The 25694-nt window shown below is 41.7% G+C and overlaps 1 protein-coding gene across 3 annotated transcripts in view; it reads left to right on the forward strand.

Annotated features, from left to right (window-relative positions):
• Nucleotides 1-25694, forward strand: part of Kitlg (KIT ligand) — a 75481-nt gene that overhangs the window by 30897 nt on the left and 18890 nt on the right. For 2 of the 3 annotated variants that reach the window (XM_051206374.1, XM_051206372.1), the window contains exons 2-3: nt 4856-4969; nt 16021-16083. In XM_051206374.1, coding sequence (XP_051062331.1) covers nt 4856-4969; nt 16021-16083 — 177 coding nt within the window. The remainder of the gene's footprint in view (nt 1-4855; nt 4970-16020; nt 16084-25694) is intronic. The other variant, XM_051206373.1, reaches the window with a different exon arrangement.

Genomic DNA, 25694 nt, shown 5'->3' on the forward strand with positions numbered 1-25694 from the left:
AAAGCGTTTCATATTCTGCCTGGTTCCCTTTTTCTCATGCTTTCTTAAACCACTTCAGACAAGTGTTCCCTCCCCCCCCCCCCCCAGCCTCCCAGGGCTTCCTCGGTCAAAATACTTGGTTAGTATTACCAATGGCATCCACATTGCTAAACCGGGTGGCTGATTCTCAGCCTTTCTTATTGAGTCATGGTTGTCACTGTGCAAATCCAGGGTAGCATTTTGATCCACCTGCTTCGGGCTCCAAGTGCTGGGTGGGATTTGTAGTTATGTGACACCACCCTCTGCTCCTAGTTGTGGGTTATACTTGCCTTCCCTATTCCTTCGACGTCTGCCCGTACAGCTCCTGCATGAGTTTTCTCATCTTCTAGGGCACCTGAGCTCTGACATTATACGATGCTCAGTGCTTCATTAGTTTTCCATTTAGAATCCCAGGGTGACCTCATCCATCCTCTTTGTTTAGAGTCCAATGTATTTATTGAATATTTTCATTTCCAGTCCCAACCAATCCCATACTGCAAATCCAGATTCCAGTGTCCTGATCTGGTGTCATTACTGGAAGACCACACAAGTTACTTCAAATGCAGTGTAGCTTCTAGTCTGTCCTGTACTCATCTTACAACCAATCTCTTGTTCAGGTGCAAACCGTTGAGTTCCCTCCAGACTCAATTCACACTCCAGCTGTCATTCTCTGGATTCAGGGTTCAGCCTGCAGAGGGCCAGACTCCGAGTGCTGATCAGTGCATTTTCATTACCATCCTTTGGTGGCTTGAAAGGAGTAACTCTTCATTGGTGTCTGTTTACTTCTTTTTAAAAGGTCGCTACCTTTTGTTACCCTAAAGCCAACACTTCGATTTTACGTAAATTACTTATTTCAAAGAATCTGTTCAATTAATGAAGGTGTTTAGTTTGCGACATGGTTGCTTGTATCTGAGGCTGGCCTCAAACTTGCTATTTAGTTGAGAATAGCCTTCAGTGGTGACCCTTAGACTTGCTTCCGTCTCTTGAGGGCTGAGGTTACAGGTGTGCATCGACATGCCTGGTTTATATGGTTCCAGGGATCAAACTCAAGGCTTTGGGCATGTTAACAAGCACTCTCCCCGAAGTCACTTACTCAACTTAATTCTGTCTGCTCATATCCCTCCCGTGAATCTTGTTCTGTCTTCAGGGAATCTTGTCCCACTCACAATAAAACTGGGCTGAGGACTGCAGTGCCCTTGATTTTTGCCTCCCCATTCTCTCTGATGCCAACCGCCACTCTTATTTATCACCATTCTTTAAATAAATACGATCCCTTTAGTGTACCTTCAGGACTTGGCATCCTCCATTGTCTTTAGCAGCATTTCCCCACAGATGTCTTAAGTGAACTACTGGTCACTGAGTTTAAAAAGCCGGTCTGTATGCACCCATTCTTTAGCCCTGGAAGGACAATGGTAAAGGCTAGCTCTGATGGTCTTCTCTTTAGACTCAGGGATGCCAGGGAATTTTGTCTTCCCTATAATTCTTTCTAAACACATGAACTCAAGATATGCATGTAGCATGTCCGTTTTTTATCCAAGAGAATATAGCTGAAGATATTAAATATTACTAGTGCTTAAATGCTGAGTTAAATTTTGGTGAGGGGAAGCCACTCTGATAAAAGGATGACACTTCTCTGAGTCTCTAAAGGGCCACTGAACTGGGACATATAGCTAGAGGGGCGATCCTACATAGCTTTAATCTGTCATTGCCATGTGCATCCCAAGCATGCAGCGACCTGCAGACATTACACATGGATTGGAAGCTGTGAGACTTCAGCTCAGCTATATCTGCCCTTTGCTGTCTGTCCTGAGTTTGTCTCCGAAGCTGGATATAGTGTGGGTTCCATTCCAGACACCGTATCAAAACTACCATCACAGTAAAAAGAGTCGCTAAGTCTCACAGTAGAGAGAGTCACTGAGTCTTTGGTTTTCCTGTACTCATGTATTTCCATACTACACTGTATAGCTCTAAGTGTGTAACAGCATTATGTCCAAGAAAACAGTATGCACAGCTGAAGTAAAATACTTTTTACCGGGGGGCTCAGAGTCCTTAGAACACTGGCTGTTCTTTCAGAAGACCTGGGTTCGATTCCTGCCACTCACATGTTATCTGATAAACTGTCTATACTTCCAGTTCCACGGTGTCTAACACCCTCTTCTGGCCTCTGTGGGCATCAGGAACATACGTGGTACACAGACATACATGCAGAAAATACACTTGTACACATTAAGATGAAATTTTAATTAAATACACATTATTGCTAAAAATGCTGAGGCTCACCAGAGGTGTGGGAAACTGGCACCCATAGACTCCTTCACTGTGTGTTTGTCACCAACATTCAGCCTGTAAAAACTGCAATAGTTCTGAAGTACAACAGAGTAGAGCCCAATGAAATTCAGTATGACTGTCCCATACCCAGATCTTTTGTTACAGAATCATTGCCTACTTGTGGTTTTCGGTTCCAACTAGCTCACTTGAATGGCTTTAGTACCAACCCCTTCCCGTGGCTCTAGTGACTCTTTTTCCTAAGTCCTTATAACAAGTATATAACACAATTTCATTCCTGTTTTTTGTTCATCTACCTAAGTTAAAGGTGAGGTTTATAGAGGAAGAGGTATTTTGCCTTTTTGTTCAGTAACAGTCCTAGTATCAAGACCATGGCACATGATACACACTCAATAAAGTACCCAATAACTGTTCGCTGAATGAATTGAGAAATTCATCTCTCTCTGTCTCTGTGCTCCCCTCCCAACTTTTATTCACTCAGTGCCAGGCATACTGCATAGTGAAGAGAAGAAACATCTGCCTCTGTGTTTCCTAGGACCTACAATATGAACATTATTCTTGGAGAGGTTGGCAGGTTGACCAGTTACCAAGGTCCTTGGGGAGGCTTCCCAAATCTTATCAGGATAAAGAGCCTTGGAGAAATAATTTTCAAGGGGAGTCACATCTCAGCATCAGCAATATAAGAGGAAGGCATAATGCAATAAATACCCATGAAGGAAAACTGTGATATCAAGGGGAAAATATGTGTGCCAAGTTATTTCCCCAAACAGGGATCCCCAGACAGGTCATTTGCACAATTTGGTCTTTGCTGTGGGCTAAGGGAGGTTGTATAAGAGAGTATGTCCCCACGGTGCTCAAAGTAGGCCTAGGTAAATGAAAATAGGATTACTGCTAAAGCAGACCCAAGTGGTGAACGAATGAGAGGTTTTAATTCATTTGTAAGCCACTACGCCCACTCAAGTGACATGAAGGTGGTCATGCCACTACGCCCATGCAAGAGCTATTGTAGTGACCTGAAGGTGGTCATGTGGCTTGGTGTGTCCGTGTTCCTTTTAATGTGTGGCAAGCTACAGAAGTAGGTGAGATTTTAGCCACGGGCACCTGTGTTTTTGTATAATTTTAAAATGCCACAGATGAAGACTAGTTCATAAGAATCGAATGTGTCTTTAAATACTTTCCCATGCCCTTCTTTCTGTTATTTGTTTGCTCTGCCATACTCTTCCTTTGTCATTGTTTACAAAGCCCTTGTCTTTTCAGGTCTAACGGAGTCACATTTTCTCTCTCGGTTTCTTTGGAGCTGCCTTCTCATTCCTTGTCTCCCCTTAAGATTAACTGATTAATTGCTCTCTTCCCGTGTTCCCAGAACATTTATCGTGGATTGAGGTATTGTTTATTTACCTGCCTCTGAGTTTCAAGGACATCTTCATCATCTTTGTTTCCCTGGCGACTGCTGCAGTCACTGCCTGCTGACACTTGTTCAGTAAATGGTTACTAAAGTAGAGAATTAGAATGGATTTTTCTTTTTCTTTTTTTCTTTTCTTTTTTTTTTTTTATCTTGGCCATGGATCCATCCGGCAAACACGTATTGAGGAATTTCTGTATGCAAGGCACTGGGGTGCATGTTTCAGAGATGCTTGAAAGAAAAGGAAAAAAAAAAAAAAAAAAAAAAAAAGCAAACCAGATGCTTAAGCTCTGAAAATTCTATGATATATTTACTGTAAGAAAGAAAAACAAGTCATGTATAAAAATAACTAACCCTTGGTGGAAGGTGCTATTTTCTTAGGTGTGTGTGTGTCTGTGAAAGAGGAGGAGGTGAGGGAGAGAAAGAGGGAGGGAGGGACACATACACACACACACACAGAGAGAGAGAGAGAGAGAGAGAGAGAGAGAGAGAGAGGAGAGAGAATTTCCATCAGCGTTCAGAACTATCTAACTGTTGCCTAAGGAACCGTTTTCCCTATAAAGTGGCTAACAAACGGACCTCACACAACAGTTCTCTTGCTGTCTTGCTGTCTTGCGTCTGCCTCCCATTTGAAGACGCATCCCAGCCTCACTGTGGTATGGTACCAATGAAGAGGACTGAAAGAAAAGTCCCTCTCAAGGCTGTGTTCCTGCTTGCCAAACTGTCTACATTTAAAATGAAAGTGGTTCCCTTGAGCCTTAGGGTATGAATTTCATGCATTCCTCCTTTTTCCGAGCCCCCCCCCCCAAAGAGATAATTCCTCCACATGTCGCCACAAGTTCATTCCTAATTGCTATTAGGAAATTGGCTGTTAGAAAGTTTACAACAGAGGTTAACAGTAAAGCCATTGAAAGAATAATTCAATCACGATTGTATCCAGGAGTATTTTGTTGTTGTTACTGCTCTTTTTCTTTTAAGTTAGGTGAGAGCAGCTTGGATGCTTAACATTTAATTATATTTAAGCCATCAGGTTTTCAAAAATGCACTAGTATATTTGCATTTACCACATATGGCATAAGATGGTTACTGGTTTGCATAATTATGGATTTTAACCGATGGGCTCCAAGAAATGTTTCTGTTTTTGTTTAGACTTGGATTATCACTTGCATTTATCTTCAACTGCTCCTATTTAATCCTCTCGTCAAAACTAAGGAGATCTGCGGGAATCCCGTGACTGATAATGTAAAAGACATCACAAAATTGGTAAGTAAGGAACGATTTGGGCTGCTACAACTCTTCCCTGTGCTTGCTGGGCACTCCTGCCCTGCATTCACAGTTTCGTAAGACAAGGACTGTGTAAGTTTGAAGGGGTTCTACAGAGCACATGAGAGATGTTTAGATCTTGGAGGAGTTGTCTGTAAAACTGGTCCGCTGAACACCAATGCAGGCTTTAGCTCTTTGCTGGTCTTGTCCTCTCAAAGACATTGGCTGGCTTTTCCCATTACCTGCTGAGTTGGATTTCTCTGCATGAATATCTCTGCCATAAGCCTTCCTGCTCTTGTAGGAAGTTTAGCCACAGGACACGTATGATGGCCGTGTTCCCCTATCGGCAAAAAGATTGTCATGTGTGGCAAGAGATGTGCTCCCAGTGAATGTAGCAGTCTCTGGAACAACTCAGCTCCATGCCTGTAACACTGGAAGCTTTCCCTCAGCAAAAAGTGATTCTGCACACATATGGCTTGGCCACAGCCAGCTTCCTGCTTTGTTTCTCTTGATGCTTCAGTCAAGACGGAAGTCAGAGCAAAGTGTAACTAAGATGCACTGGGCCATACACTCATGACCTGAGAGAGATGTTTTATACTTACTTGTATGACTGAGTACAATTTCAGTGCCATCAAAATTTGAGCTGGGTATGATGACATACACATTCGATGACTCAAGAAGCTGAGATCGGAGAATCATAAGGTGGATGACAGCCTAGTTCTATATGGTGACCTAAAAGAAAGAAAAGCAAATTGAGTGAAAATTCCTTAACTATGTGGCTCTCAGTTATTTGAAAAGAGAGAACTAGAGAACATAGGTGAACACAAGAAAGGGGAAGAAATAAGAGTTGTTATATGAAACAAATGAATAAAACACACTTATTGGCATTAGTATATGAAATAGATGAAGTTCCATCTTTAGATACACATTAATGGTTTATAGGTTGATTGTGTGTGTGCATGTGTGTTGTTCATAACAGAACTTGAAAATAGAAGGTGAGTTCTGTAATGATGTTTTGGTTAATTTAGCTTCAGTGAAGAATTAGAAACACACACACACACACACACACACACACACACACGATTTATGCAGATTCCTCAGCATGCCAAGACATTCCAGATTTAAAAGCATTCTTGCCCAGTGTGCACAAGGCTCTGAGTCTGTTCCCTAGCACTGAGAGTCATAAAATAGCTGACAGTGTATGCACGTTTCACTGGAAGGTCTGGTGAGCAAAGCAATACCACCATTGGCTCTCCAGCTCAGTGCTGAGTACCAGATATGTGGGGAGTGAGGAGGGAGTAGTTTTGGAAACAGAGATCATGGTCCTTTTCTTCAAGTTTCTTGTTAATTGACAAGCCAAGAAACAATATTTTAAAAATGATCTGTGTTTATAATCTAAGTTTTGTTTATATTAATAGAAGATGTTAATTTGTTTATCTACTTTCCCACCCTGTGTGTTGGGGTGGGTGGGCATATGCGGTATTAAGGCCCTGGGTTTGCTAAGTAAGTGCTTCATCGTTGAGTTATATGCATCGCCAGCACAAAATTCAAGTTTGGTAATTTGTTGTTGTCTTTTGTTTGTGTCGTTTCTTGAATTCAGACTTTCCTGTGTAGACTAGACTGGCCTCATCGAAGCTGTGATCTTTTCAATCCATGCCATCACCACATCAGGCTCATTGTTCTAGTTTTCCTTTCCATGGTTGTAACAGCCACAGCTTTAGAGAGAGGGTTCACTTGGCTCAAAATTCCAACTTACAGTCCATCACTGAGGAGAAGTCCAGATGTCAGGATTACATCATAGCCACAGTCAGCAGAGAGCAGTAAATTAATACGTGAAAGCCAGAGCTCACTTCACTTTCTCCATTCTAATACAGTGGGCGTTTCAGGCCTAGGGAATGGTACACCCACAGTGGGTAGGTCTTTCCCCTCCAATTAGAACAACCAAGATAACCTGCCACAGATCTGCTCACAAAGCAACCTCATGTGGAGACTCCCTTCCCAGGTGATTCTAGATGGTCTCAAGTTGACAATCGAAGCTAACCCTCACACTCATCAACATCCAGTGTTGTTGGATGAATGGAGAAGGCACAGGCTGTACTTTGATGCACATCACCATTGCTTGAGGAGCTTATGAAACACAGGGCCCAGATCCAAGAAACATATTCTGTACATCTGGGAAAGGGTCCAGGCACCTGCATTTTTCATGAAGTTCTATAAGGAGGTTTCAGAACAGCTTGCTTTAGATGACCTATTCTGTCAAAAGCTCAAGGTGCAGCTCAGGGATAGAAAACTTTCATATGTGATGTCCTAGGTTCAATATTGAGTGCTGCAAAAATAAAAAAACAAACAAACAAACAAATAGCTAGTAATTTAAAACTGGTCAAGAGGTCGTTATCTTTGCTGTATATGCAGTCTCCAATTCTTATCTCCAAGTGATTCTCCATTATACAGATTTTAAGAGTATCGGTTAACACAAAGCTCCGAAGAATGCTTTAAAGTAGGTCACTGGAAAATAACCTCCTGGAGCTGTTACTATATTGGTGGATGCTGAGAGTAAGCTTGGGGAGCCACAAATTTCAAATAGGTAGTCACGAACTGGAGAGATGCTCAGAGGTCAATGGTACTGGCTGCTCTTCCAGAGGACATGGGTCCTGTAACTCGAGTTCTAGGAGATCTGATGCCCATTTCTGACCTCCTTTGACACCAGACACACATGGTGCAGAGGTGAACATTCAGACATGCAAAATCACCCATACACACAAAATGAAATAAATTTAAAAGCAGGGGGTCCATTTGTCGGAAGATGAGGTGTATCTGACCACAGGCTGAACGTGTGATGATGAATGCAGTGCTTAAGAGACATTCCTTGCAAAGTGTTGAAGGGATGTGAATTAATTAACACCACTTCTTGTAAATGTCAAAGTGGTATTTTTGAGCAGCACAGGTGGGTATTACAAATACCTTCCAAGACTCTCTGTTCTTGTCTTTGTCTGCCACATATTACCTCTTAATAATTAGCTGATACTCTGAGTTCGTTTTAATAATAAGTTGATACATTAAAGAAAAAACTCCAAAATCATTAAGAGGCTGAGAAAAAAAGAAATGTTTAGAAAGGGGCATTTATTAATATTGACAGTAAAACATAATTTCTCACTTTGAGCACAAATGTAAAAATCACTAAGCAAAAGAAAAAGGTGTATTTAATAACCAGGCAGTGGTGGTGAATGTCTTTAATCCCAGCACTCAGGAGGCAGGGGCAGGCAGATCTCTGTGAGTTCGAGGCCAGCCTGGTCTACCGAGCAAGTTCCAGGACAGGCTGTCAAGGCAGAGAAACACTGTCTCTAAAAAAAAGAAAAAGAAAAACAGATTTTTCTGCCTTCCAGAGTTTGATTTGGGGAAAACATCCAAGAGTTCCTCTAATGAAATCAATATTTTCTTGGATATTTTATATTAAGGTGTTTGAAAATAAGTCAAGTTAGGGAAAAAAAGGACTCTGAAGTCACTTAAAACTAAATTAAGACCAATATAATCCACAGCCTGTATTCATGGAGGAGGAAACTAAAATGTATGAAACAATATCCTGAGCACAGAGAACTATTGGTGGAGTTTAATAGATCTACTCTCTGAATTACAAAGTGAGTGCAGCATTGTATGTTAAAAAAATTAAAAAATAATAAATAAATAAATAAAAAGCAGCAGGGCCAGCAAGATGGCTTAGCAGGCAAAGTCACTTTCTGATAAGCTACCCTACCCAGGGTTAGCCTGGGACCCAATGTGGGGGAGGGAGAGACCTGATATCCGTAAGTTGCTTTCAGATCTACACACACACACACACACACACACACACACACACACACACACACACTAACTGTAATTAATTTTTTAAAATTCCACAGCAGCATAGCAGAGGAAGCCATCTGTGCTAACGTGTACATTGGTTAAAATAACACATTTTGGCACATCTGAGTTTCCATCCAAGCTCTTTGAAACTAATTAGATAAGTAATTACCTTTCTAAATCTCTGTTTCTACTTCTCAGTTTTGTGCTAGATATTAAATAAGGTGTTCCTTTTTTTTTTTTAACCAGTTATTATCACATAGCCTCTCTCCGCCTCCGTTTTTTCTTACCACTCACCATAAACTAATTGTGCATAATCTTACCACGTGATTGTGGGGATTAAAATCAGGAGAGCGTCTCTGCCAGCACCTGTTGATGCTCAGCCGTTTATGGTGGTAGTGTACTGGGTGTGGAAGGGAAGGTGAAGATGAGTGAAACAAAAAAAGAAACTGCAGGAGAGGAGAGGTGAAATCCAGCTCTGGGGCCTTTGCCCTCTTCTGTGTCCTCGGGAGCAGTGACTGTCCCTGGTCCCTAGAGTCACCAAGCCCTTTGACTTTTCTTTAGAGATCTGTGCATCCAGATAAAACTTGGCTTGACGTAGGTGAGGTTTTGAAAGACTGCTCAAGAGCCACTGCTGTCACCAAAGTTGGTCGTGTGGAGCCGAACAGCCCCACCAGCCTCTAGGGCGGCTGTGTGGGGGCTGCTACCGAGTGCTGGGGTGTGGCTCCTGCATGTGGCCCTAGGAAGCTCGAGGCTTGCTAGGCTACAAAGTAGGATGGAGGGTGAAAGTGGACGGCTGCAAGGCTACTTCAGCCACGGTGCTTATGTAGGATTCACTTTTCTGAATGTCAAAGTAAGAAACATGGGCATGACTGAGAGCCCTTACCATTTCAAACTCTAAATTGTGCTTTGGTACCCTTTATGTCCATTTCTGAGTGGGCTGTGTATAGCTTTCCTCGCTCCTCAGAGAAGTCCGGGGACTCAGGAAGAAGATCTGTTATGATTAGAGAATTTGGCAGCCCTTCTGAGCTCTCTATTATTTTATCCCGCAGTGAAGCCTCATTAGGTTGTACCACCTAGAATAAATCAAGCATGCCCAGACCAAAGGAAATTGTATGGAAGAAGAGGTTTTTGCAGGCGTAACCCTGGTGCTTTTGCTGTGATGGGAAGAATGTGAACCTGTACTGTTTTTGCTCTGTGCTCACAGCTGTTTCTCCAGTGGAGATCATTCCTTTGCACTCCCTGCCAGCTGTGTCCTTACAGTAGGTGACAACTTGCGCTGTGCCCACAGACCTAAAGAATGTTTGCTTGGGTGATTCTCGTGCCAGATGAGCACATGATTTATAGCTTTACATTTTTTTTTTCCTTTTAATTTCTTCTTGGACATTTTGTACTGCCTCTGTGGTCCCCACGGCTTTTATTTGAAATCCTCTGGCATGTTTACTTAGCATAATAGTCCATCTATTTACAGAACAGTTTGCTCTGTTTTTGAGAAAAAAAAAAGTTGCAAGACTTGTTTTAAATGGCAAACCCAGGCCCTACCTAAGGAAGGAGTAGGCTCTGGGGAAAGGATGGACTTGAAAAAGTGTATGACTAGTTGGGATACAGTGCCCAGTGCCGCATGCTTGTCACTGCTTATGTAGGAAGGCATCCAAATATTGAAATAGTCACAGGGCATTCTTCCCATCTGTTCTCCCCACTCTACCTCTGTGGTACTCTTTCCCCTTCGTTTGGGGGAACTCAGTTAAGTGTGAATGTTTAATTCTTTTTACCTTTCTGTTTAATCTTTGATTTTCTGCTAAGTCATGATTTGTCTTTCTCAACTGTTTTTTATTTCCTTGTGGTAGATTGATATTCGCAATTGATAAGGCTTTGCCAGTAGCCTGTGGTAAATGTTTCAGCTGTTGTTTATGAATTACCAGGGCGAGACAATGAATTTTGTTTCTTGAACCGCCTTTTCTCATTGTGAACAGAAGCTATTACATTTAGAAGCTATGTAACTATAACTTAACTGAAATCATAATAAGGTACACATATTTGTATGTATGTATATATATATATATATATATATATATTCATACACACATACACACACACATATCTTAATTCTGTTTCTGTTGCTTATAGCGTAATATCTCAGACTTGGTCGTTTATGAAGAGTTCTAATTTAGCCCATAGTTTTGGTCCAAGTCTGAGATTGTATCTGGTGGTTCTGTCTGGCAGAAGTGCACCACAAAATGATACAGAAAGCAAAGCTAAGACCTAGTCGAGCTGGCTTATATGGCAGTCATGCTCTTGAGATAGCCCATTAATCCATAGATTATATCAAGAGAACAAGCCACATTTCTAAGGACGGAATCCTAGCTACCTCTTAAAGGTCCCACGTAGTCCCAATACCTTTCATAATTAAATCTCAGCAAGAGGGACTGTTGAGTTAGTTTCGTGAACAAGGTTGTTTGCCTGAGGACCTATGTCAAAACCTTAGGACCTCCAGGAGGAGGGAGAGAATTGGTTCCCACAAGCTGTCTTCTAACTTCCACACATGCACATACATGTGCAGGGCGGGGGGGGGGGGAGAGAAGAGAAAGAGGGACAAGGGGGGTTTTCTGAAGTCATCATTTTACTTTTTAGAAGGACAATTGAAATTAGCCAGATATTGAAAAAAAAAAAAAGTTAATGGTGGCTGATCTAGTTAATTAGATTTTTAGACATTACTAATGGGGAAAATTTGTCTAAAGGTACTAAAAAGTGTTTTCTTGAAGTATACTGAGAACCAAAAGCCACATTAGAGAAAGCCGGCCAAACTGAGATGTAGGCGTTGGGAACTCTCTGCTTCAGCCACGATTCTTAAACATCTCTGCTTCTGATGAGACCAAAGATCATGACCTTCTTTCCCAGAGAGGTCAGAAAAGGAAAACATTGCACAGATGCTACCAAGGAAACCATGAGTCACTACTGTGGACTTGAGAGAAACACTGAGACCATTAGGGTCTTGTCACAGATGTCCAAGTGCCCATTGATCCCATGACTTTTAGGGACCTTGATGACATTTGAGTTCCGAGAGCCAGACATTTTAGATCAGTGACCCAGAGCTGGAGTTAAGTGTACCAACCTTGTGTTCTTTTCTCTTGAGTCCAAATACCTGTAGGGGCTGGTGAGCAGCCAGTGCCAGCGTGCCTTGCCAAGACTTTTTTCTTGGCAAAGTTTTGAGCCTTTCCGGAAACTGTTCTCCTATGCCATTTTTTTTTTTCCTCTAGTGTCACTGAGTATGGTCAATCCTTAGCTCCAAGGAAGACTGTAAACAGGTCCTTCTAGTACATCGTGTGGTCCCTAACACCATCTAGCTACCTCTGGCGAATACAGATCATGTGTGTCCTTGTTTTTCTTTTCTTCTTGCTCTCCTTCTTTCCTCTTTCTCTTCCTTCATCTTTCTGTCTCTTCCTCTTCCAGTGACATTTAACAAAGCCCAGGCTGGCTTGTATTTACCGTCTCTCCGTGCAGTCTATATCTGACCATGGCTTTGAACTCCTGATCCTCTTGTCTTCATCTCCCAAGTTCTAGACCACAGGTGTGCGTACCAACACTTGGCTTTAGTTCCTGCTTTTCTAGAGCGTCTGTTCTCCGTGTGAAAGTTGAGCAGGCGTCCAGCACTTCCCTAGGACCTCTGTAACTCCTTGGTTTGTCTCTGACGCTCCATTCTCCCATCCGTTCCTCTAAACTATTCATCCTCAATTTACTGCCTGCTTGCCAGAAAGTTAAACCAGGCTTAATATTAGTAATTATCCACTTAATCCTCTTTCACAGACAAAGCGGAAAGTCCATGGAGGTAATGTGATGTCCCCAAGGGCCACTGTTCCCATTCAGTGCTGTTGCCTCCCACAGGAATCTGTTTGCCCAGGATTTGGCTATCCCTCTAACGTGTGTCGAATTCAACGTCTCTTTTCTATCTAGTCTCCCAAATATACCACGAGCTTTCCATTCCTTCCCTTACATACGCTGGACATAGTATTCCCCCATTTTATTGCACTCATTTATACACCACATCCAAGCCCTTCCCTTCTCTCCCTCCTTCCTTATTTCCTTTCCATCATTTCCTTTCTCCCAGTGTGGATTCGGTGCCCTGTGTAACTTATGAGAGCTATATACGCACTGTGTATCTCTGGGGTCTTAAACTCATGACTATCCCTCTGCTTCGGCCTCCAAAGTGCTGAGAATCAAAGCATGCATCATCATGCCCAGTTAGCCCTTAGTATGAGTTATTGAATCTTCGTAAATCCTTTACCCACAGTCTAGTCTAATTTCCATTTATGAACGTGGAAAGGAATGATGGAGTAGTTAAAGGAACTTCCCAGACCTGAGTCAGCTGGTGGCAGGCCAGCATTCAATGTAAATGCCTGTCTTCAGAAGCTGTGCTGTTGGCCCCAACTTCAAACTCCCCACCTTCCAGCAACATCTGTCTGTCAGGTCCAAGGCTCTCTCTTCTCTATAAAACTTTCCCCAGAGATCAATAAACATAGAGACATGGAACTTACCTCTGGGTTATTCGTGTTTTCGCAGTCCTATTCAGCATACTGCAAACACTGAGAAAGCAACGCAAGGACTTTTGAAATGATCATAAATTTCTGCAGCTTGGTATTTCAAAATGTCTTCCAAAGGTAACTGGAAAGCAAACAAGGAAAGCCAAGCACTAACAAGAGCCTTCCCAGTGGCTTGGTGGACAGAGAGCAGCTCAGTTAGCCAGGGGTTCTTCCTTCTTCCAGGCCCTCCTGGTACCTCTGATCTTGGAGGAATCACTTCATCTCCATACTTGACCTCTATCCCCTCATACTTCCCTCCCCATCCTCACTTGTGAAATAGGCCTAATGAGGCATGTCTTGTGGGGTTACAATAGTGACTGTATGAAAACGCACTATGAATTGTAAAGCTGTATTCAGACACAGTCTCTTCTTTCTTCTGGTCCCACCACGAGTCAACTATGGGTAAAGTAGCTGAGTGTGAGCTATATCCTCTCGCTGACACAGTGGATATGCTAATGTACTCATCTTAGACCACTTTGTGAGCTTTCCTTGGTGTCTTTAAATCAACTTTTGTGTGTCAGTTTCTCATAAAAATGAAGTTGGCCAGCGTCTCCCTTACCTCTGTACTCTTCATATACCCTGATCCTAAGGTTTTTAAATACTAATTCTAAACTTCTACTTTGAAAAGTAATATAATCCAGTTCTTCAGGAACCTGTGTTTAGCATACTTACCATTCCTTGATGTATGTTCCTTATGGAATGACTTTAGTCTACATGGTTGGTCCATCATGAACTATAAATAACTTCTCGCTCTCATGCCTGTTAAGGTATATAAGGTATGCACTGTGTCTTTGTTAATGGGACTTGTGGGCAATGACTGAGTTGTTTTTCTTTTCAAAGTGGGGGTAAAGATACAGAAGGCAAACAAAGTAATAAAAGCATGGTAGGAAAACTGGTTGAGAAGAAGAAAGTTTAAATGTACAACGGAAGAGTTAACTTCTAAAATAAATAAAACAGCACCACCTTCTATAGAAGCCCAAGTTTATTTCCAGTTGACAGTGAGAATAGTATAAGATGGATAATGGTGGAGATTCACAAGGAGAATTTCATTTACCATCTGGGCACTAAGCCTCACAGCTATAGGGTTACAGCATGTGTCACCATGCTAGGCTAGTACGTAGTATTTTACATGTAGACTGTTAGGTACAGTCTGTTCCAACTCACAAGGGTCCAAACACTAGATGACCATATGTCAGCTGAGCCATGCAGCAACGCATCTTCTGTTATTGGGAAAGCTGGGATTCTAGCCCACAAGTAACACCCAAGAGGCTAGTGACTTCAGTCAGGTGATTTAGTCTCTTTGAGTCTCCTTCACTTGTTAAATAGAGATAGCATGGAAGAGAGATGGTAATGCCACTTGCACCCTGAAGAGTACAGGGCCTAGGATATCATAAATGTTTAAAAAAAACAGCTAGATCCCCTTTGCTATTAATCATCACACATGTTGCAGAAAGCACAACTGTTAAATTTGTCCACCGAGGCTGAAATGTGTGGGCAGTGGAATAATGCTACTGTGGGGCTAATTACTATCTTAGCTTTGCTCTGTTCACTTGTGTTTGACTGGCATTTTCTCACCAAATTGCTTTCAGATTCTAAAAGCTATTGGCTGGAACAAGAGACTGCATATGTTTTATGTCATAGAAAACTTGTCGGGGATAACTTACCCTTGTAAATATGCTTGTGATACCAGATTCCTATAGGAACAATGAAGACAGCAGAGGATAAAAACATTATGTGCCTTTGACATTGGTGTCCTAGCCAGTTCTCAATAGAGAACATGGATTATTATCTTACAATGTGTTTGACACATTCACTTACTTAGTATCAGGTAACTGTATCTCTGTTTTATAAATGAAGGAAACCCAGAGAGTTTAGCTTAATTCCAAATTCTCTAGTATAAGCCATCAGCCCTTTGCTGATTCTCGGATACCAGGCCTAGTGCTTTAAGCATGTTAGATGTTTTTCAAAGGCTTTAGAAGTAAGCCAGGTTGGTGAAGCATACCGTGTCCAACCCAAGGTAACTGAACCGAGTCCTATCACAAAACCAAACTTTTCTAATTCTAATGTCCATTTCTTACAAGAGTAGCCTTGTCCTCCTGAAGCTTTCCTGACTCTTCCTAGGGTCAACATGGAACTGTACTCTTCCAGCTTGAGTATTTGTCAGCATCCCCGCAGGACTTGTTAGATAAAATGCACATCTGCTGAGGTTTGGGAGTTTACACTTCTAGCAGTTTCCTCCTTCATCCTGACCTATCGCCTTGAGAATTCCTGACGAGGAAGGCATAATAGCCTTATGTAGAAACAAATGGGAAAATTGTCCTAAGGGGGAATTCCAGGGCTACTGTTGGAAATGAAGATTCATGTTACATATCCAAAACCCAGTAGAATTAATAAAGTGATGGTTGTAGGTTCTTCTCCAAGATCCGTGACTTCACTAGCCATGGGTAATTGGCTAGGTTTCCAGTACCAGGTATGGAGCCTACTTAGCCACCTATGATCATTTTCAAAAGTTTTTGTTTTATCACTGTGTTTTGGATGACAAAGGGGAGTGGAATGTAAATGATATGACAGGTGGAATGTATGGATTTTCTCAAGGAATTCTTTTGTATTTACTTATTTATTTATTGGTCTCTGTAGGTGGCAAATCTTCCAAATGACTATATGATAGCCCTCAACTATGTCACCGGGATGGATGTTTTGGTATGTAATCTGTACATTTCTGAGTTGTATTTTAGTAGCTAATGGGGGGGGGAGATTATCTACACTCAAGAAATTTTTCTGCTCTTTGTCTTGATTTGAAGATGATATATGTAGGTTTTGAGTTATACAATTAAAAAAAAATTCCCTCAAGCCATTGCTACATTAACAGTGGGCATTTCAGTGTGTATTTTAGGCCTGTAAACTAAAAAGAAACAGACCATCTTCATTAGACTTAGCAACTGATGTCCCTTTTCCCCCTGAACATTTGCCAAAGGGGCTTTCATGTAAAGTCATGTTAATTAAGTTTTTCCTTGACCATGTCATATGTATTACATAATATGTATATGTTATATATCATTTCCATTTCATTTAAGAGCATGGAATATTTTTTTTCTGAGCTTATTAGCCATGCAATAGATATTTGACTAAAAGTATGTGGTAATAATTAAAAATGGTAATAATTAAAAATTCTACCCTGTCACAAAAACACTATGACATAGTATCAGAATTTGTGAATATGAATTGAATGTGGTATATATGAATAGCCTCTTCACGGAGCTTACCAAACCTTGGCATTGCACAGTATCTGCTTCAGATCTTTCCCCCCAATGATAAAATAATCAGCCTCATACACACTTCCCCCATCTCCATTACTCCCCGAATTGTCTCTTAGTGATAGAAGTGATTCTGAGCTGGGGTTTTCTGTTCTGATACAGGTTCTTGAATGTTGGGCTGAGAACAAACTCCATTAGAATCATGTAGACCAAAAAGATGCATAGTAACTCTGCAAGCTTTTATACACTAATAAGACCTCAAGGTTTGGCATACTAAAAGATGCAATACTAATGCTGTTATACTGTGTGCTCCAGCTTGCAACTTAACCACATGTTTTCAACATACATGCTGTGTGTGTGCCGATTCACTGTAGCTGTTGTAACCCTGAAGTAAATTTAAAGCCATTTGGACTGCTCTCTCCTTTGCAACTCCCGTATTTTCCTATACCAAATGCTCACTGCGTGTTGATTTTGCCTATGTAGTTTCTGGGCTTTGTGTATCAGTCAATCAAAATGATTGCCTGTTTAAGCATATTAGTACATTCTTTAAATTGCCTGTCAAATACTACACGTGGTTTCCATTTCAAGAGACTGTCCGTGGCTATACTTCTTTTACTTGGTGAGCATTTTAGCATGAACTACCGAAAGTTCTTTAGAACTCCCTAGAACATGGATCTTCAGGTTGGAACTCCCACCCTTGAGCCTGGCCACTGTCAGTCCATTCATGTGGCAGAGTTTTCTGCAAACAGAGACATGAATCTATAGCGGCTTGGAAATTACATAATGAGTCATTTGATTACGTAGTCAGCAAGTAAATGCAACTAAACCTGTGCTCACAAGGCCAAAAACTTTGGCCTCAGCATCCCAGTATTTACCCAGAATGTGTAAGGTCTTGGATTCCATCTGAAGCACCCCCAAAAGGCAAATGATGAAAAGGTCTTAATAAAATCTGAGAGAGGAGTACCTAGCCTTTTTTGTAACATTTCTTTTTCATTTTCGAAATGGAAAATGCCACTCTCCCTGCCCCCCCCAACAAAGGTGAGAGAGAGCCTGTGAATTAAGCAGACTATTATTATTATTCATAATTATTATTCATATTTTACAAAAGACTCAAGGAGGCTTACAGCCCAGACTTATTTTGAACAGGGTTCTACAGCTTGAACACGACAGACCTAAGAAGCATGCCCCAGTCTCATCCTACCCCACCCATCTGATTCTTAACCCTGGGTTACTGAAAATGGGGATGTGAATAATTATAGTGGTGAGCCAAGTGTTTGAAGGAAGTTTCTAGGTAATAAAGACTCCTTCCCGCTCTTGACTGCAGCTCCCTAGAGCCTGGCGATTGCCAGACTTGCTCAAAGCAACCCTGCGGCTCTTTGCAAAAGCAAGTGTGGAGTGGGAAATAACTAAATAGATGATTTTTGTGCTGGTCTCATCATAGATGGTGCTAAATCATAAATTTCTGTCTGGGCTGGTGATAGCTAGAGCCAGGCTTGTATAAATAAAGCCGACTGATTGCCACATATTTTGTGCGTGTTTCTGCAATTGAGAGAAGCCTGCTATTATTTGGTCTTGGCATGCTATCATGGAACTACTGAGAAACATTGTTCTTGGCCATCACCGTTGGCAGGAAAAGCAAACTAGTGTGGAGGGCTTAGCATAGAAACTGGGGTCTTACCCTTTACCTTCATTTTAAGGGGTTCATCTCTGCCAAGACCAGAGGCGTTTCCCAGTTGAGCGGCCTGTGGTGATTTGTTGGTGGTCAGAGCTCCAGCTGCCTAATCTTTTGTCTTTAAACAATGGAGGGTGGGGTGGGACTTGATGCCAGAAAGATTCCCTGGGGCTAAAGCAATAAAAAGTCAGCCTCAAGCACTGGGCAGGATTTTGTTTATTTTTCACTTTTATTGTTAAAAACCAGCTAAATACTGAAAAGAAAAAGTCAACTTTCCTCTCTCAAGGGCATTAGCAGATTGTCTCTTAGAAATAGCAGGTTCTGAATATCCAGTTAGTATTTGAGTCCACTGGTAATCGCCAATTCAAAATCCTCACAACTGTAGGATGGTAGGATTTTCCCTTCAACTTTGTAAGCTTAGAAATACCAGAATGAGCATAGCAGGCTCTTTCATTCACCCTAACCCTAACCCTAACCCTAACCTTTCATTCACCTTAACCCTAACCTCTAACCCCTAACCCTAACCCCAACCCCTAAGTCTAACCCTAACCCTAACCCTAAACTCCATACACAGCTAAACTATGTATCAGCCCATATACCAGGAAATGCTGGAATAAATTCTTTATCATTTTTAATTAGAGTAAATTACACACACAAACAGAGAGAGAGAGAGAGAGAGAGAGAGAGAGAGAGTCACAGTTTTCTTTTTCTTTGCAAATTCCTTTCGTTATATGTTGTAATTGCCAGAATATTTGGAGAATACTCTTGCTCTAATCCAGGTTCAACTGGTTTGGTTTTTTTCCCCCTCAACATCCATTTGCTTTATCAAAATATTCTTTTTTCTATATAAATATTCCTTTTACTATTCTTCCAAGTAAATTGTGTTAATCATGGCCATTTGCTTCTAAATATTTTAGTATGTGTTTTTCCTTTCCTTTTTTTTTTTTTTTTTTTTCTTTTTTTTTTTTTTTCTTTTTTAGGGTTTCTCTGTGAAATGGTCCTGGCTGTCCTGGAACTCACTCTGTAGACCAGGCTGGCCTGGAACGTACATAGATCTCCCTGCCTCTGCCCCTATGACTGGGATTAAATATGTTCACTACCACTGCCTGACTAGCACGTGTTTCTTGAGTACAGAATAATTCTCTTACCTATCAGCCAGGCATTTTCAACTCCACTAAATTTAGCAAGTCATTATATTTTAATGTATTGACTGTCTTCAGCTTTAATTGCTTCTTGTTTTCATTTCTGTTTCACTGGTAATGGTCCATTCTATGATCGTGACTTACATTTTAACTTTCAAAGATTTATTTTTATTATTTTAAATTGTGCGCGCACACACACACACACACACACAAATGCAGGTGCCATGGAGGCTAGAGGTATTGCTAAATATGGGTGCTGATAACTAATCTTGGGGTATGGAACAGAAGTACATTTCTTAACTGCTGAACCATCTCTCCAGTAACATGATCTTAATATCAAGAATAGTGATCCTCCAAAGACACTCCAGTTAATTTATCTGGCAACAGGGATTTTGAAGAAGTAATTCAGTTGAGATTTAGAGATGAGAAGATTAGCCTGGATTGTCAAGAAGTAGCTCAGTTCAGATTTTATTGGCAAGTGGGCCCAGCCAATGAATGAGCTTGCATCCTTATCAAGGAATCTGATCTGAGATAGAGAGGGAGATTTGCAAATATTTCTCTGCTGGTTTTAAAGATGAAAAGCAGTGGCTACAGGAATACTGGTGGTTGGTCTGTAGGAACTGGAAAGGGCGGGGCTACCTTAGTGCCTACTGGTGAATGACTTAATTTTAGCTTAGTAAGATTGATCCAGTGTGTTTGGCCTCAAGAACTGTAAAATAAACTTGGTCTTGTCTACCAGCTCCGTGGTAATTTCTTACAGCTTCAATAGGAAATCAATAGATCCTATCCTCAAGTTCCCTTCAGAAGTCCCTGAGCCTTTGTATGTCGTCATGGCAATGCAGCCTTCCTCTTGGCAAAGCCTTCCCTTTCAAATGTGGCTGATGGCTCCTACTGATTCTGTGGAACTTGGGCATTCTAAACCATGGGGTCACTGGATAACACTTGCTCAGATTGCCCTTCCTGGGTATGCATGCCATCTTCCACAAGGCAGCCTGTTTCTCTCCCCAGGTGAGGATGTTCACCAAATTTCTGTGCATGAGCTCACTAACCCTTGAAGTCCTCATGAACACACCCCTTCTCCTCATCACAGTTTATAGCTGCTGACCTTTATTACTTGAGCTGATTTCAGCTGCTACATCGTTTTCAGTTTTTGTTTATTTTGGTGCTTAGGATCAAACCCAGGACTGTGCTCAAGCCAGGCACACTCAGTCATAGGCCCAGTTCATAAAGCTTTTTTTTTTTTTTTTTAGGAGTAGCAATGATTGATTGGGGGCCTTTATTATTACCTGGACAGTGACAGGGCTATTTGATTGATAATCCCCCCAGCCTACACACTTTATAAAAATGCAGACTATACATACACGCTGCTTTCTTTCGTTGTGCTACTCTATACCTGCAGTACCTTCTGGGCGGTAGACAAATAAATATTTGATGGAAGGATGCAAGGAAAGGAAGTAGGAACATTTGCTGATGCGTCATCACTTGTCATTTCCTTGAGGTCCCAGGTGACGTGATGGCTGGATGCTGGATGCCTGCAACTCATCACACAATAACCGAACCTCAGCATAGATCCTATCTTGTCTTGAAACTAGTGCATGTGCCATGAGGTCTCGGTTGTAAGAGGTTTAAGTTCTGTATTTGGGCCTTCTAATCTGTTTGTATTGAGTCATTCCTGTTCAAGAACCATCTCCTTGTGCTAGTTTGCTGAAGGCTGAGAGCCAAACCCCCAAGCCTGGGGTTATTGAGAGAGAGAGAGAGAGAGAGAGAGAGAGAGAGAGAGAGAGAGAGAGAGAAGAAAAGAAAAAAAGGCTCTCCATAATCTTAGCTCGCCATGGTAATACCCATCTTCCCTCTACACCAACTCATCACCCCAGGCTGATGTTACATCACTGTCCTTCCTACCTGTTCTCCGTTCCTGTGCTGTGCTGTAGCTTCCTCCTGCCCACTTACCCTACCATGGAATTGTGGCTGTTTGGGAACTGAATGTGTCTTAGCTAATGGCTCTTTTAAGAGCAGAATAAGGTCTTGTTTTCATACAAGGCATTTATCTACAGTTCTAGGCTGTGCTCTATCTTCTCCCTTTAATATTGGGACCCTATGACATTAGCACCTCATAGTCCGAACTGAGTGTTTTGATTAATGCTGAAGACAGACCCTGTGTGTGCTGAAGGCATGTTGTCTTATTATCTCTTGATTTCCGTGGGATTTCCTGAAAGGTATTCATTGTGGGTAGGATAGCCTATTACTCATAGGGCGACTGAAGAGTATGTGGTATGTACTCATCTCAGAGTTGTGAGGAATAATTAAGACATTAAAAAAAAAGCCTCATGTGTGCCAGGTGAATAACAATTTTCTGCACTACCATCATCATCATCATCATCATTATTTTGATGATGACAGCTTGGCAGGTCTCATACTCGAAGTCCTCCTGCCTCTGCCTCGCACGTGCTGGCTGCTGTTACACCGGTGTGCCACCATGCTCGAATGGCATAATTATGTTGCTGTTTTCTTTGTTTGCCCTCCCTTCTCCATTCTCTAGATGACTCTATGTACTTACTCAAAAATTGCTTCCTAGACAACATTTCCTTGTGGTGAAAAGGTCAGGGTTCTGAGTATTGAAGAAGCTTATCTTGTCACACTGATAAGGGCCCCCTTGGACCTTTTTTTTTTTAACAATAGTGAAATCAAGCTTAACTAGGAAAAGAAGCTGGGTGAATACTCCCTGTGAATATCATTCATAGTTTATCAGCTAGGGTTTTTGTCCCTCAGAATCTGATTGGTATCGGCACTATACCAGATTTAGGCTCCCTAAGAAAGCACGTGACTACCATGAATCTTATGGAGACCACAATGAGACTGTACTTCTGAAACTGATGCAGAGTCTGAGAGGCCAAAATATGCCAGACTTAGCAAGCCCCAAGGCATTTCTACCACAAACTGACTAGAACTGGTACTGCAGAGTGGCTCCATGCCCCTTACAGGATCCATGCATCTCCTTTTTAACTTTTGTCTGGCTTTAGGAGCACAAGAGTCTTTTCATCAGTGCCTCTCATATCGCCACTCGTGTTTAGGACACTGATGATTATATATGCCTTTCATTGTGTCTTTTCTTTAGTCGTGTAGTGAAATCACGATATTTGGTGCCCACGATTCATTCAAATCCCTAAGAAAATTCGTAGCTAAATCAGTAGTGGTAGTGATCTGCTCGTGGTCCAAAGATGTCAGTTAACATTTTGGGTCAATATAGGTTACGAATGTACAGGAGTAGGAAGCACAGGCTGTCTCAGGAGTCTCAGACAGGCCCACTCTAACCTCCTATCATCGTACAAGTGAAATACTTAGAGAATGGAAATCAGAAGGTGACCGGGAGGAAGATTATATACAGTGTGGTGTCAAGGAAAAACTCCGGCAAGTCTTCCTGTTCTAAGCACTTTTAATTTCTTCTTTTGATTGATATATGTACAGATTGGAAAAAAGGAAAACAGTCAAACTATATGTCCTTCAGAAATGTACAAGCCATGTGTTGTCTCTGACATCTTGGGTTACTGGTAGCTTTCCCAATCCTTTGCATTCTTTGAGTGAAAGAGAATGTTCTGTCTTCTAATGACTGCTGTAAGTTAATATTTGTTTTTAAGTATTAAAGTTTTAATGGCCTCGGAAAGATAAGAAACAGCCATAATGCCATTTTAAGGCAAAGGAGAAAGGATTCTGTTTGTGACTTTGACAACACTTAATCATCTATTTCATAATCATAATCTTGGAAGAACTGAGAAACAGACTTCCTATCATCTCACAAATGAAATGCTTAGTCCACTGTGCTTTGTTCTCTTGGCAAATCATTGACTACATTTAATTAAAAAGAAAAAAAGAAGGAAGAGAAACTGCTTGATATTCTAGTCAAAACTGGTTCCCCCTGCGTTCCACCCGAGACGCCCTCCCCCCCCCCCCCCCCCCCGTTCCTGTCAGGAAGGTGAAAAGAGGCTCACAGTGAATGCAGTTTGTTTACTTTGGTTGTCTCTCCAATAGATCCAAGAGTCTTAAAAAGCTGCTGCATAGCCGAGTAAACAGATTAGTGAATGCATGGGGCAGAGTTAAAGATGCGGTCCTTTCAAGGGAACTATGCCATGAACAATAATGACTGCGGAATATATATAGCAAGGGCTTTGAAACATGTACGTTTTTAACAGGATACCCAAAACTGTATAGCAAGTCTGGCTTATGGAGGCATGTTTCTCTAATCCCAGTACCTGGGAGACAGACGGAGGCAGGAGGATAACAAAGTGGTGGTTTATCTGGACCTCATAGCAAGGTCCTGTCTGTGTAGCAGGGTGGGAAGTGAGTATAAACGAAAGAAATGAATTAATGAATGAATGAATTTTTTTTTTTTGGTTTGTTTTTCGAGACAGCACTGTCTCGAAACTCCCTGGCTGTCTTGCAACTCCCTCTGAAACCCGGTTGGCCTTGAACTCACAGAGGTCCTGCCTGCCTCTGCTGGGTTAGAGCTGGGATTAAAGGTGCACTACTATCGCCTAGCTGAATGAATCAAATTATGTTAAAGAAATTGTTATAATAAAGACAAGTTGTCCCTGTGTTTGAAAGGATAAGTCTTGGGATATCCCATTGCTCAGACTTGATGTAGGTCTGTGAAAATGGGAGAAATCACAACTAAATAGAAAAGAGAAGATGAAGGCTTGTGAGTAAGAAACAAGTGAGTGCAGTCTTCCAATGTAGCCAGGAGGTCTTGGGTAGGGGGACATACAAAGAGAGAAGAGAGAAAGAACACTTTTATATTTTAAAGAAACCACCACAGGATAAAGGGGGTGCTTTAATTCAAAACAAGGGAATGTAATTGTGGCAGAAGATTCAAAGGGTTTGGCAAGAATATTGTTAGCATGGTATAGAGCTATGCTATCGCTGAGAATTTGCACAGCGCCAGCTGATTGTCCAGATTGGTGATGGCTGTTCTACTGTATAAATGGTATTGTAGTGTCTGCTGTGTTCCTAGCCTATCGGCCCTTGCTCAGACGCCTGTACCTGAGAGGCATTCTCACAGCCTGATGGAAGACACTCACGCAGTGGATTAGCTTGGAAGGCTTTGAAAGGGACTTCTTAGCAACCCAAGTAGGAGCTTGGAGTGTTCGCCTGCATGCATGTGCACTATGTGTTTGCCAGCTGCCCTCAGAGGCCAAAAGAGGTCAGTAGGTCCCTGGAACTGGAGTTAGAGATGTTGCTGAGCTATCCTGAGGATGCTGGGAACTAAACCCACGTCCTCTGCCAAGGCAACTAGTGCTCTTAACCACTGAGTCGCTTCTCCAGCCTCTAATTAATTCTCCCCCCCCCCAACTCATTCATATAACCTTTTAGTACATCGTTTCTGAGCAACGCCTACATGCCCCAGCATACTCTGCAGTAGACACACCACAGAGAACAAGACTTTTCATTTAAAGGTTGCCCTTGTACAACTTACATTCAAATTATCCTCACTATCTCCTTATTGTCATGCAACGTGTGATTGGGAGTTTATGTTGTTTACATAGAGTCTCTCAGCTAGACCTGAGTGCAGTTAGGCCTGATTCCAAATTCTTAGGAGTTATCTAACAAGTGGGCAGAAATGGGCCTGCCCAGCTGACTGTTCTACTATCACAACCTTGAAATTTTAGATAGTTTGTGAACAAACTGCTGAATGATAATTTTAAACAAGAAATACACTTTCACTTTGCACTCACTCCCACAAATAACACAGCTGGTTCTGTCACTAGACTGAAGTGCTTCGATTCAAATCTCACACCATGTCCCTACCCATGTAATCTCTCTGTCTGGAAGCCTTGAAACCTATCAAGACCTTCAGGTTAATTTATCTTAGCCCGGGAGTTCCCTTCAGGGCTAAGACTCCCTTCCCCAGTAACTTTTGGTAATCCAACCTGTATCTAATGCTTGTTTGAGGACACAGTGAGTGAAACATAAATAATCTTCCATAGAATTTAAGGCCATTAATAGATGACCTTTGTGTGGGGTAAAGGTTGGCTCTGTGTTGGCTTCATTTTCTTCTGTGGAAGGGCAGCATCATTGATCGTTGCCTCTGATCTCCGTGCATTTGTTTATTTTGAAATGGTTGTTAAATCTGACTTGATCAGGACAAGAATTCTAAGGAAACCCTTTGCCCTGCAGTCAGTGACGAAGGCACTGGCAGATTTGAATAGCACTCTGGGCCTGCATTACTTTATTCATGGATGTTTGGTCTTC

This window comes from Phodopus roborovskii, unplaced genomic scaffold (assembly GCF_943737965.1).
Source record: "Phodopus roborovskii unplaced genomic scaffold, PHOROB, whole genome shotgun sequence".
NCBI classification, from domain to species: Eukaryota; Metazoa; Chordata; class Mammalia; order Rodentia; family Cricetidae; genus Phodopus; species Phodopus roborovskii.